This window comes from Puma concolor, chromosome E4 (assembly GCF_028749965.1).
Source record: "Puma concolor isolate L17-30 chromosome E4, mPumCon1.1.hap2, whole genome shotgun sequence".
NCBI lineage: Eukaryota > Metazoa > Chordata > Mammalia > Carnivora > Felidae > Puma > Puma concolor.
The window spans coordinates 6,187,005-6,200,675 of NC_141683.1; the positions used below are offsets into that span (position 1 = coordinate 6,187,005).

A 13,671-nucleotide genomic window follows, 5' to 3' on the forward strand; every position below is an offset into this window, starting at 1 on the left:
GGACGGTGCTGGATGTACCTCCAAAGATACTATGTTATAACCATCCTACTTGGAGTTTATCTCAGCTAATGGTATCATTTTCATGAATGCATCCTGCAAGCTCTCATGCTAAACAAGGGATTCATGTACAGATAATAAGAGCTATCAGAGATTGGAGAAGGAAGAAATGGATACAGCTGGCTGAGATGGGTGTCACGCTCCTCAACCGTGGGTCTATGTGCACCTCTGTCATCACGCTGCATTTGAATTTGTTATTATCCTTATTATTTCTATTCGTTGGAGGGTGAGCTCTTTGAGAGCTCCTGGAGCTCTTTGTTCTTCATTGACTCTTTGCTGTCTAGTTTAATGAGGCATAGTTAAGCTCTAAAATTCTGTTTAGTTGAATTGAGTTGAACCAGCACAAGGGAATATATCTTGAAGAAGATGGGAATGAGTGGTTTGTCTGGCATCAGAAAAATCTCCAGACTCTGCCCATGGGACCCAGCCTACTTGGAAGTTGGAAGCCTCGGGGAGAGGATCTCCTATCATCAGGGATGAGGAAGGCAAGACAAGAGCTAAAGGGATGGGGGCGAGGGGCTCTTACCTGTCTCCATCTGCCCTTCTAGCCTGGGGAGTTTGGGAGGGGGTGGAAAAGAGGAATTGTTACACTGGGTCTGGGTTACGGCATGTGCAGTTTAGGGTTCTGTAACCCACAGAGGTCCCAATGCGGCTATGCTAGAAGCTGCCTCTGGAATCAACATTAGGTAACAAGCACCTCCATTATCCTGGAAAATTGAATACTTGCATATACTATAACCCAGAATCCAATGCCCGGGTGTATATGCCCCAAATAGATTTCAGCATATGTGTATCAGAAGACAGGTATAATAATGTTCATAATTCTTACAGATAGTAAAAGCAAAATTTTGGCATCAATTCAGTTGTCCACCAATAGAAAAATGGACAAATTATGCAACTTTCACAGAATGGAATACAGTACGACAGTAAAAATTAACAAACCATAGTTAAAATGAAGCAACATAAAAAATATCGGGGCTATAACTTTGAGTGAAAAAAACAAGTCCCAGAAGATACCACACAGTGTGATGCCCTTTATACAAAGCTTAAGAACAAGTAAAACAAAAGAATATATTGTTTAGGCATTCACACATACGTAGGATAAACCTTTTAAAAAGGCATGAAAATGAAAATACCAAGATCAGAATAGTTACCTTTGAGGGGTTGACTGGGGAGATCATGAGGGAGAAATGCATAGGTAAATACAAATTATTAGTGATTTAAAAAAATCTTCTCTGAGTAGAAATTTAAGTCTCCTTTAAATCTATATCTCTCCGCACATCATCTTCAAATTCCTATGTGTTTTCTGCCTTTAGCTTTTCTTAGAGGTGATAAGAAGCCAAGTTTACCTCTTACAATGTGGAGTTGTTCCTTCCTTTATCGCTCCTCAAGGAACCATACCACCCTATTAAAGACTGTCCCACGTACCCTCGTATTGCTGGATTTGGTGAACCTTTGTTTGTTTGTTGACCTTAAAGTCATGACTATATATGTTTCATACATTTTCCCCAGCCTCAGTCAAGTCAGACAAACTAGCTCTTTTTTTTTTTTTTTTTTTTTTTTTTGCAGTACTGAAGAAACTTCACTTAATCTAACATTTATGTACAGAGTATTGTGCTCTTAGAAAAAAAAAGAAGCCACTATATAGGGGAAAAGAATATAAATTTAACATGATCTCTGCTCTCAAAGAAGAATTTACTTGGGGCACCTGGATGGCTCAGTTGGTTAAGTGACCGACTCTTGATTTGGGCTCCGGTCATAATCTCGCACTCCATGTTGAGCCCCACGTTGGGTTTCTCTCTCTCTCTCTCTCTCTCTCTCTCTCTTTCTCAAAATAAATAAATAAACTTAAAAAAAAAGAGTTCCCTTGAAGTCTGTAAAGTCTAAGTTGATCACACTATATGTTACTTTATTCCTTTATACATCTGTGGGGAAAAAAACAACAGCCTCTGCACAGGAAACAGTAAACAGAGTGAAAGGGGAACCTCTGAAGTGGGAGAAAATATTTGCAAACCACGTATCTCGTAAGGCATTCACATCCAAAATATATAAGGAACTCATACAACTAAATAGCAAAAAACCAAATAACTTGATTTAAAAATGGGCAAAGGACTTGAATAGACACTTCTCGAAATAAAACCTACAAATGGCCATCAGGTATCTGAAGAGGTGCTCAACATCACCGGTCACCAGAGAAATGCAAATCTAACCCACTAGGAGATATCCCCTCGCACCTGTTAGAATGGCCACTATCAAAAAGACAAGAAGTGGGGTGTCTGTCTGGGTGTTTCAGTTGGTTGAGCTACTGACTCTTGATTTGGGCTCATGATCCCAATGTCGTGGGATCAGTCTGTTGGGCTCTGTGATGAGCATGGAGCCTGCTTAAGATTCTCTCTCGGAGCACCTGAAAGGCTACTTGGTTGAGCGTCCGACTTAGGCTCAGGTCATGATCTCACGGTTCGTGGGTTCGAGCCCCATGTCGGGCTCTGTGCTGACAGCTCGGAGCCTGGAGCCCGCTTTGGATTCTGTGTCTCCCTCTCTCTCTGCCCCTCCCCCACTCATGCTCTGTCTCTGTCTCTCTCTCTCAAAACTAAATGGACATTAAAAAAAAAGAAGTTAAGAGGCGCCTGAGTGGCTCAGTCGGTTGAGTGTCCGACTTCAGCTGAGGTCATGATCTCATGATTCATGGGTTCGAGCTCCATGTGGGGCTCTGTGCTAATGTCACAGAGCCTGCTCGGAATTCTCTCTCTCCCTCCCTCTCTGCCCCTCCCTTCTCTCTCTCTCTCTCTCTCTCTCAAAATAAATGCACAAACATTTTTTAAAAATTAAAAAAAAAAGATTCTCTCTCTTCCCCTCTCTCCTGCTTGCGCCCATGCGCTCACTCTCTTGCTCTCTCTCTCTCTCAAGACAACAACAAAAACGACAAGTGACAAGTATTGATGAGCACGTAGAGGAAAGAGAGCCCTGTGCACTGCTGGTGGGAATGTAAACTGGTGCAGCCACTATGGAAAACAGTGGGGTTCTTCAAAAAAAAAAATTAAAAAATTTTAAATTTTTAAAAATTAAAAAAAAATTAAAAATATTCCTTATGAACAGGAACCCCACTTCCGGGTATATGTGTAAAGGAAGTAGAATCCGTATGTCAAAGAGATATCTGCTCTTCTGTGTTCACTGCAGCCCTTCTCACAATAGCCAAAGCATGGAAACAACCTAAATAGTGCTCAACGTGTATCGAAAGATGAACGGATGAAGAAAGTGTGAGATTTATGTGTGTATGTGTACATACTCACACACACTCACACACACACATACACACGCCCACAATGGAATAGTATCCAGCCTTAAAAAAAGTCCTGCCATTCCCGACAACATGGATGAACTTGGAAGACGTTAGGCTAAGTGAAATAAGCCAGAGACAGAAAGACAAATCGTGTGTGATCTCATTATGTGTGGAATCTGAAATCGTCAAACTCGTAGAAGCAGCGAGTAGAATGGTGGCTGTCAGAGGCTAGGAAAGAGAGAGGGAGGGAGAGAGAGAGAGAGAGAGGGAATGAGGATGAGGAATCAGTTCGCGAGATCATGGAGGCTGAGAAGTCCCATGACCTGGCATCTGCAAGCTGGAGACGCAGGAAAGTATAATTCAGTCCTAATCCGAAGGCCTGAGAACCAAGAGAGCTGATGATGTAAATCCCAGTCCAAGGGCCAGAGACGAGAGGATGAGATTTCCCAGCTCAATCATAGATGCAGGGGGCGGGGGGCGGGGTGGAAATGGTGGTTGGGGCAAATTTCTCTTAACTCTGACTTTTGTTCTAGAAGAGAAAATGGGGGTGGGGGGTGGCTGGGTGGCTCAGTGAGTTAAGCACCCGACACGATCTCCTGGTTCCTGAGTTCAGCCCCGTCTGCTGTCAGTGCAGATCCTGCTTCGAATGGGGCACCCGGGTGCCTCAGACGGATAAGCTGCGGACCCTTGATTTCGACTCAGGTCACGATCTCCCGGTTTTGTGACTTCGAACCCCACGTTGGGTTCTGCACTGACAGTGCAGATCCTGTTGGAGATTCTCCCTCCTCTCTCTGCCCCTCCCCCTGCTCGCACTCTCTCTTTCTCAAAAATAAATAATAAACCGTTTAAAAATAAGAGAAAATAATACCTAAAACACAATACCATTTATGTAAATCAATAACGAGATATTTCTCACAGGTAAACATATGCATGAATGGATGCGTGTGGGGAGGAGAGAAGGGTCGTGTGGATAGAGGTAATAATGATCCTTTCTGAATGAAATGTGTCAGTAATACGGTGTCGGCCGCAGACAGGATGCTCACCCTTCAGTGCTTCCTGAGAGCGGGCTGGTGCCCTTACTGTCAGCAACAGCAGCCTTGTCATTATCGTCATTGAAAGCATTTTAGTCATCAGAATTCTTATCAGAAGGTGGCATATCTTGCCCAGAAATTAGGTCATGATAAGCTCCAAAGAATTGCTCAGGTAACAAAATGATAATTGCTACATATCTCCATATAGCAAAGGGGTGAAGAATTGGAAATTCTGCAGGGGAAAGTCTGGCATGGAGAAAAAGATCCAAGTTGGGGAAAATGCAAAAAAAAAAAAAAAAGCCTCCTGTAAAGAAATGTTGGGGGCCCCCAAGTGGCTCAGTCGGTTAAGCATCTGACTCTTGATTTCCGACTCTTGACTTCGGCTCTGGTCACGATCTCATGGTTAGGTTCATGAGTTTGAGCCCTGCATCGGGCTCTGCACTGACAGTGGGGAGGCTCCTTGGGATTCTTTCTCTCTCCCTCTCTCTCTGCCCCTCTCCCGCATGCACTGTCTCTCTCTTTCTCTCTCTCAAAATAAATAAATAAATGAACCACAACAAAAACGAAATGTTGGGTGGGAGATTCTTCAAGTCCAATTCTGAGCAGTGTGTGATGGGGACCATATGGATAGGTCTAGAGATTTTCAGGGAGAAGATACAGCTCATGAATATGTGGGGTGATCAGGTTTCTTGTGGAATCTGGTAAAAAGGCTGAGATCTGTGTTCTGAGTGATAAGAAGCCCCAAGAGAGGCTGCTTGCATAGAGCAAAGACAGCTGACAGGTGCATTACATCCTGACCACGGGGGCGGTGGCCTGGTGCAGAAGTCAGACCCCTGAGTCAGGATGTGGTGAGGCCCACACTGGCCCTAGAGGAGGAGTCAGGCAGGGTGTTTGGGAGACTTGTCTAGCCGGGGCACCCCTAAAGCAGGCAGTTTATAATCTCTGTTCCCAGTATCGAATTCTTCTCTCCCTCCCTCACCCCTGAGCCCTTATCAGGTTCCTCCCTCTTTTTCAGACCCATATGACTACCTGTCTTATCAAAACCTGCTCTCATACAGGATCTAAAGTGGCCATCAAAACTTAAATGGCCAATCACATTTCCCTAAGAGGCATTTGCATTTTTAACAAAAACTGACACCTTAAGAGAAACTTGAGGGAATTCTCAGACCGGCCGTCAGCCAGCAAGAGGGGAGACACTGTGTTTAAGAGGTGACAGCATCTGACAATCCTTTTCCTTCCTGCCAGGGTTCCAGAAGAAGGAGGTGCCCCAGTGCACTACAGGTGAGGACAGGAGACAGTCCAAAGAGACATACAATCAGGTTGGAAACTTCATTAAGTATTTACATGAGAATTCAGGTGCCCATTTGCTCAGGGTATGATCACATAGCTCGGAAAGCTCGAGAAGTAGAGCTGGGAGGTTGGACCTGAGAAGCTTCCGAGGGGCTGATGTGGTGACTTCTCTGCCACAGGTAAGGAGTCCCGGAACAGGGGACACAGGTAAGGAGTCCCGGAACAGGGGAATGGTTGGGGGAGGCATGTAGGCATGGTTAGAAGGAAGGAAGGCACAAGTGAGTGGAGATGCCATAGGGCGAGATCACTGGGGTGGGTAGTAAAGAATTTTCTCATTTCTGAGGGTTTAAGTTTTCCAGATTCGCATTTCTGAGGGTTTAAGTTTTCCAGAAGGGAGGAAGAAGGGGAAACACATTGCATTTCTATTCTTTTTTTTTTTAAGTTTATTTACTCATTTTGAGAGAGTGAGAGAGCATGAGTGGGGTAGGGACAGAGAGAGAGAGGGAGAGAGAGAATCCCAAGTAACCCCACACTCAGTGCAGAGCCTGACACAGGGCTCGAACTCACAAATCGTGAGATCATAACCTGAGCCAAGATCCAGAGTTGGCTGCTTAACTGATTGAGCCACCTAGGTGCCCCATATTTCTTTTTTTTTTTAATTAAAAAAAAAAAAACCTGTTTTTAATGTGTATTTATTTTTGAGAGAGAGACAGAGTGGGGTGGAGGAGGGACAGAGGGAGAGGGAGACACAGAATCCGAAGCAGGCTCCAGGCTCTGAGCTGTCAGCACAGAGCCCCACGCGGGGCTCGAACCCATGAACTGTGAGATCGTGACCTGAGAGGAAGTCGGATGCTTCCCTGACTGAGCCACCCAGGCGCCACCCCCCCCCCATTTCTATTCTTAACTGGAACTTTGGAAGACAGCGACATAGAAGGTGGTTGGCGAATCAGACCTTTCCATCCACTCATCTGTGGGCAGCGGTGAGCTCCGGGTGCAGGGAACCCAGTGTCAGCCTCACTAGGCCTCACACCGATGTCTGTCACCAGGGAGCCAGCATTATAAAGGCCCTGGGTAGACCCTGAGGACATGAAGAGGTATTTCCTCAACTGAGGCTTACAGGGCCAGCTGGAAGGTGGGGAGGAGAGAGAATGGGAGGGGGACGTCAACAGGAACCCGAAGGTGGCAGGGTCGCCTGCCACCGCCTGGGGTTCTCTGTGGCTTCCTCGGGCCACAGACGGCATGGGTTCTGCTCAGCACGCCTTCTCTACAGAGGCTGGCGCTGGCCTGAGATGTGCCGTGGCTGTAGGGCTGGCAGGTGGGACAGCGCCTGGTGCCTGGGACACCGGAGGGCTGCGCTTACCCAGCCCACGTCCCTCTGTCTCCAGTCCGCCATCTTCAGGAATCAGGAATGGGTGAGCGAAGCCGCAATGCCTCCCAGGACTCAGGCGGCAGCACTGGCCACCTTCTCTCCCTCCTCCCCCACCCTACGCCGGGGCACCTGCACCGTTCTGGAGGCAGGTCCGTCATGTGGTCTCTGACGGCCCTTCTGCTCCTCGGTGAGTCCTCAGTGAGTCAGCAGAGACCCAAGCACTTTGGCTGTGGGGGAGGGTATGGGCCAAGGTGTGTGTGTGTGTGTGTGTGTGTGCGTGTGTGTGTGTGTGTGCGTGTGTGTGTGTGTGTGTGTGTGTGTGTGTGTGTGTGTGTTGGGGAATATTCCTCTATTCCAAACAGCAGTTCATTGTCTATTTCGGGAGGATAAAGAGGAGGGGGCTTTCTCGAGGCTGGGGAAACTAAAAGCAGAAGCAAAACAGGTCTTGAGACCCATGGGGGGGGGGTTTCCTACGGTCAAGAGGGCCCTTGCTTTCCTCTCACCTCCAACGTTCTTTTTCTTCTTCTTCAATTCCTGTGTCGCAGTTCCAAGCGGCGGGCAAGCTGGTGAGTCCTCCACATCCCTGAGCCCAATTTTCTACACCCGCCACACCACTCCCCCTAAGGGAGCTCCCTGGGTACTCTCCACTTCCTGGCGGCTGTGGGACAGTGTCGCTTCCCGCGCCTCCTCAGTCCCTGTGACTCAGTTTGCCTCCAAGCACCGAGAAACGGCTACAGATCGAGGGACTGGTAGTTTGTAACCCAGTGTGGTGTCTCCACAATCGGACTGGTTTAGTAACGCGGGTTGGGTCCTGGGAGCTGGAGTTTTCTCAGATTTGCCAACCCCAGACCACATTTTGGGCACCTCATCTTGATTCTCTTTTCCACCTTGCCCCCTCCCGCATCCCTCCCCAGCTACTCTGGAGAAGCCCGTATTGTCTCTACACCCGCCCTGGACCACAATCTTCAAGGGGGAGAGGGTGACCCTGCGATGTGATGGGTACCACCCTCCGCTCCTGGAGCTTCGGCCCATCAGCACTCTCTGGTATTTGGGCCACCTGCTTCTGCCCTCTCACAAGAAGAGCATCGAGGTGCAGACACCAGGCGTGTATCGATGCCAGACCCGGGGGGCGCCCGTCAGTGACCCCATCCACCTGTCTGTTTCCAATGGTGAGTGTTTGAACACGAGGGCAGGGGCTGCGCACATCTCCTCTGGCCGTACTGGCCCTCCTATGGGAGGGGACACTGGGCCACTCCCATTGGGGCAGGAAATGGGGGCTGTCTGGAGTCTTTGGAGCAGGCAGGGCCCTGCCTGGCACTAAGACGTGAGACGTGTGGTAGGGCTTGCCTGGCCCCAAAGGTCCCCGCACCCCTCTGCCGCAGTGGGAGGCAAATAAACATTTGTGTTTGTTTCTGGGACTAGCTCAGAAGGGGAGAGGCTCTGAGGACTGGATGGGGAGCTTCGGGGGAGGGGTCATCCAGGGAAAGGGCAGAGCCAAGCCCGGAAAGTGAGAGTCCTGTGCTGGCTGCGAGCAGCTGGGAGAATCACTCCCGGCTGAGCAACTCGGTGCTTCTCTGTGCTTCCCAGCAGTCAAATAATTGTATCTGTGCCTTTGGCTGTTGCGCGGACGAGAAACGAAAGATGACTTGTTGTTAAGGGGGCGGCAGAAGCAGCAGTTGAACAAAGCGCTTGAAAGCTTATTGTGGACGTGCCCGTGTGCGCAAAGGGGCCAATTCGGAGGCTGACTTCCTGGGGATACAGTAAAGGGTTTCCGAAGCAGGATGAGAAATTGCAATAACCCCTTCTTTAGGGCACGGGATTGGATATTTTGTAGGGAGTATTACGTCCCCTTAGCTCGACGGGCCACAACTTGTATTCAGAAGTCAAATATCATTATTTACCATTTACATACATTTCGTGTCCATACCCTGTGTTTTGGAAGTTGGTGATACAGACAAAATACTGGCCACGAGAGAAGGTGATTACTGCTTGTGGAACAGAGGAGCATAGGGACTGTGGCTGTTACTCCAGAATTCTTTCTCAACGTAAAACTCCTAAAATGGCATCCAGAACATGTTAGGGCTGCATAAGCATTAGCTGTGATGGTGATGATGGTGACGGTGACCCATAAATACAGGGTAGGGTGGGAGGTACCTAAAACTGTCCTGCGGGGGTTGGGGAAACCTCTAAACCCAGATCTAGGGGACAAGTAGGTTTCAACTAAAACGGGTGTGTCTGGGGGTGGGGGCGGGGGTGGGGGAGTCCTCTTGGGCGCCGGCTGCTTCTGGAGCAGGGAGGGAGCTGGCGAGAACGAGGAGAGCAACCGTGCGGGGAGGGCGGCGGGGAGGCGGAGAAGAAGGGAGACTCCCAGGGTTGGATTTCTCTCGGAGTCAGGCCTGTCTGTGCGGACTGTCGTAGACTGGCTGATCCTGCAAGTGCCCTACGCCGCGGTGTTCGAGGGCGAGCCGCTGGTCGTGCGCTGCCGCGGCTGGTACGACAAGGTGGTGTATAAGCTTCACTACTACCACGACGGCAAGGCGGTGCGCTACTTCCACTCCAGCGCCAACTACACGGTGCCACAGGCGCGCGCCAGCGACAGCGGCCGCTACCAGTGCTCGGGCACCATGCGCATCCCGGTGGAGAGCGCGCCCATGTTCTCCGCCAAGGTGGCCGTGACCGTGCAAGGTGGGGGACACCTGGGGCCCAGGAGGGAGGCGAGCGAGTCCCGGGAAATTCGGGGACGGGCACCGGGCGGGCAGGGAGGGCGGGGGTCAGGTAGCTGCCACGCAGCGGATTTCTCCCCCCGGCCACGCACGCTCTCGGCCTCTCCTCCCCTGCGCAGTGAAGGCGACATCGAGGCACAGCCTGCGCGGGGGCGGGTGTCACTTCCCTCCAGCACGCTCTGGCTTCTCACTCGGGGTGGGGACTCCAATAGGCGGCGGCTCAGTCCACAGCCCCGGCAGAAGGCGCAGCCACCCCTCTAGGCCGCGGGACCCCAACTGGATGTCATCGGGATGTGACAGGAAGCGTCTGGCCGGGTCCTGCCCCCTTGCAAGCTTTCCCCGTCCCTCGAGCCCCCTGCCCCGCCCTTCGGGAGGCTTCCTCCCTCCTCGGCGCGCACCCAGCCTCCTCCCACCCCTTCTCCGCGTCCGCGAGGAGCGCTCGCGGGAAACGCGAAGCACAGAGGGGCCGCGGGGCCGCGGACGCGGGGACCTCGTCCCCTGGGGCCCCTGCGCCGGCCCGCCGTGCACGCTCAGCCCCTGGAACCCCTCTCTGCAGAGCTGTTCCCGGCGCCGGTGCTCAGGGTGACCGGCCGGGCGGAGGCCCGCGGCGGGGTGGCGGTGCGCTGCGACACCCGCCTGCACCCGCAGAAGCGCCACACGCCGCTGCAGTTCGCCTTCTACAAGTACAGCCGCCCCGTGCGCCGCTTCGACTGGGGCGCCGAGTACACGGTCCCCGAGCCCGAGGTCGAGGAGCTCGAATCGTACTGGTGCGAGGCCGCCACCGCCACGCGGAGCGTCCGGAAACGCAGCCCTTGGCTGCAGCTCCCCGGGCGCGGTGAGTGACCGCACCCCCGGGGACGCCCCCCGACCCCGGGCGCGCAGCCCCGCCGCCGCCTCCGCGCCCCGAGTCTCCCTCGAGCCACCCCACCCCTCCAGCTCGCCGTTCTCGCCCTCCCTCCCTCCTCTCCACCTCACCCCTCCTCTTCACTGCTCCCCTCTCTAACGCACTTCCCACCCCAGTCCCCCCCTCCCCCCGGCCCTCCTAACCCTTCCCCTTCCCCCTCCTCTCCTCCCCATCCCTACCCCGTCTTCCTCACTCCTCCCCTCCCTTCTCTCCACCCTACCCTCTGCGTCCTCCCCACCCCTCCTCCCTTCCCTCCACTCCACGCCGTCCCGCCTTACTCCCCTCCGGCCCGCGTACCCCGCGTGCCCACGCGAGCGCCCAGGCCGCGGGAGGGTGAGAGCAGCCGCGCGGTTCTCGTGTGTTGCGTTCGCAGGTGCCGCCCCGGACTCGGCGTCCACCACCGCCCCAGTCCCACAGGCCGCAGCCTTGGCGCCCGGCAACCAGCCGCTTTCCTTCAGAAAGCCCCCTGTGTCCCGATCGGCCGCTCCGGTCACCTCCGTCCCGAACATCACCTCTCCGGGGCTGCGGTTCCCCGCGGGCAGAGCCCCCACTGCTGGGCCCCCGGCCTGCGCCCCGCCGACGCCCTGGGAGCCATCGGCCGCCGCAGCCCTGAAACCCGACGTGGACCTTCTGCTGCGGGAAATGCAGCTGCTCAAAGGCCTCCTGAGCCGGGTGGTGCTGGAACTGAAGGAGCCACAGGCCTTCCCAGAGCACGGGGACACCCCCGGGCCCCCCACTTCCCACTTGGCTGTGAGCCCGGCAACGCAGGCCACCGCTGTCGTGGAGAGCTGAGGGGGCCGGGGCGCCACTGTCCCCTCCCCGGGCTCCTTCACCTGCAGCCTCTCCCGCTTGTCACCCGCAGAGACCTGGCGAAACCACCTCTGCTTGCCTGCGGTCCTTTGGCGGTGGTTTCCAAGAAGCGCCATAAAGTGTGGTGGCTGACCATTTCCGTGTCGCGCAGCATGTCTGAGCCCTTCTCATCACACTCCAGTCCTCTGAACTCTTCCTTCCCCTCTCAAGACCTCCCTCCTGTTACTCTCTACCCCGGAGTTGATGTTTGGAAGTGAATTAGGTCACACTTAGCTTTTCTTTAAAAAAAAGTCTTTTTTTTTTTTTTTTACATTTATTTATTTTTTGAGAGACATAGAGAGACAGAGTGCAAGCAGGGTAGGGGCAGAAAAGAGAAGGAGACACAGAATCTGAAGCAGCCTCCAGGCTCTGAGTTGTCAGCACAGAGCCCGACGCGGGGCTTGAACTCACAGACAGAGATCATGACCTGAGCCGAAGTCTGACGCTTAACCGACTGAGCCATCCAGGTGCCCCACCCTCAGCTTTTCATACATGCCCACCCGGTGCGTATTTCAGCACAAGCAATATTATTTTGGTACTTAAGGTCATTGAGGTAATGAGCCCTTTGGAACCTTCTAGGGTCAAGTTGTAATTATTCATAATGAATTTTTAAGGTTGATTTTTAAAAAGGCTTTCAGTCCCATTTCTGACGAGTGTACACCCCAAAGTCCCAGAACCTATTTAGTTTTAATGTTTACTTATTTTTGAGAGACAGAGAGCTAGAACATGAGGAAGGGAAGAACAGAGAAAGTGGCAGACACAGAATCCAAAGCAGGCTCCAGGCTCTGAGCTGTCAGCACAGCGCAGAGGCAAGGCTCGAACTCACCAACCATGAGATCATGACTTGGGCGGAAGTCAGATGCTTAACTGAGTGAGCCACCCAGGTGCTCCAATTCTATTTGGTTTTACAGGGAATGGTACTTGTGTGGCCCTCATTCCAGGCTATAAGGGTCAGAGTTCTAGCAGACTCACCCAGATGCTCCCCCTGCCCCAGTATAGCTGGACAGACTGATGGACTTTGGTAGCAGCAGGCAGGCCATGCTCGCTTTAGCCATAACTTAAACAAGTGATACTATTTACCATCCAGATGGTAAATCTACCATCCAGAAATTTCTTTGGAGGAAGTTTAAGACAAATCCTTAAAAATGCAGAATTTTAGTTTTTTTTTTTTAATTTTTTTTCAACGTTTTTATTTATTTTTGGGACAGAGAGAGACAGAGCATGAACGGGGGAGGGGCAGAGAGAGAGGGAGACACAGAATCGGAAACAGGCTCCAGGCTCTGAGCCATCAGCCCAGAGCCTGACGCGGGGCTCGAACTCACGGACCGCGAGATCGTGACCTGGCTGAAGTCGGACGCTTAACCGACTGCGCCACCCAGGCGCCCCTCAGAATTTTAGTTTTTAGCATTTTTTTTTAACTCCCCTAAGAGCCGCTCCAACCCTAACACATCTAGACACACATGACCAGATCTAGATCCCGCCCTGCACGGTGATTTTATGTTACTTGAAGGAAGAAAGCAAGAGACCATATGATCATCTCAGGGATATGTTCACTATAAGTCTCATTTCCTGAGTCCTTCACCTGTCTGCTAGAGTCATTCGTTCTCTGCAGGGCTGATGTGACTTCTTCCCAGAAGGTCATTGAGTTCATACCTCACAACACTTAAGGGGCACCGACAAAGGTTAAGGACCGGTAACAACTCTACCCTCCCATCTCTTACTTCTGCTTGACCTTGCCACAGCCCAATTTCTCCTTTCTTTTTGAGTGATTAACCAACATGCTTCCTCATATTCTTCTTGGTATTATTCTTCACCGTATTATTACAAAGTCACTGAAATTATACAGGGAGAGAGGCAGGCAGGCTCACATTCCAATGCAATGTGGTAAGTGCTCTCTGAAACACAATGGAAATCCAGAGAAGGAAGCTGAATCTTTAAGAAGAGTGAGAATGCAAGTGGAGATGGGAAAAAGAGTGAGAGTGGGCGTGTAGGCTGGGGAAGGAAAGGCATGGAGATTTGAAAGGCCCGAGTGTGTTTGTAGAACTGCAAATCATTGAGAGTGGTTGGAGAATTGTGTGTGTTTCCGTGCGGGGAGGTGAATTTTAGGGGCAAGGTGGCAGGAGACGAACATAAAGAAGTAAAAGGGCACCAGAACGTGAAAGTCTTGT

At 51.7% G+C, this 13,671-nt stretch overlaps 1 protein-coding gene across 1 annotated transcript; it reads left to right on the forward strand.

Annotated features, from left to right (window-relative positions):
- The first annotated feature begins 5,535 nt into the window (after positions 1 to 5,535).
- FCRLB (Fc receptor like B) lies at positions 5,536 to 11,593 on the forward strand. The gene is made up of 7 exons (XM_086693283.1): positions 5,536 to 5,837; positions 7,044 to 7,214; positions 7,573 to 7,593; positions 7,942 to 8,196; positions 9,446 to 9,712; positions 10,307 to 10,585; positions 11,028 to 11,593. Exons 2-7 carry the CDS (start codon positions 7,067 to 7,069, stop codon positions 11,444 to 11,446), a joined length of 1,389 nt encoding a protein of 462 aa, XP_086549409.1. The 5' UTR covers positions 5,536 to 5,837; positions 7,044 to 7,066; the 3' UTR covers positions 11,447 to 11,593.
- Positions 11,594 to 13,671: the final 2,078 nt, after the last annotated feature.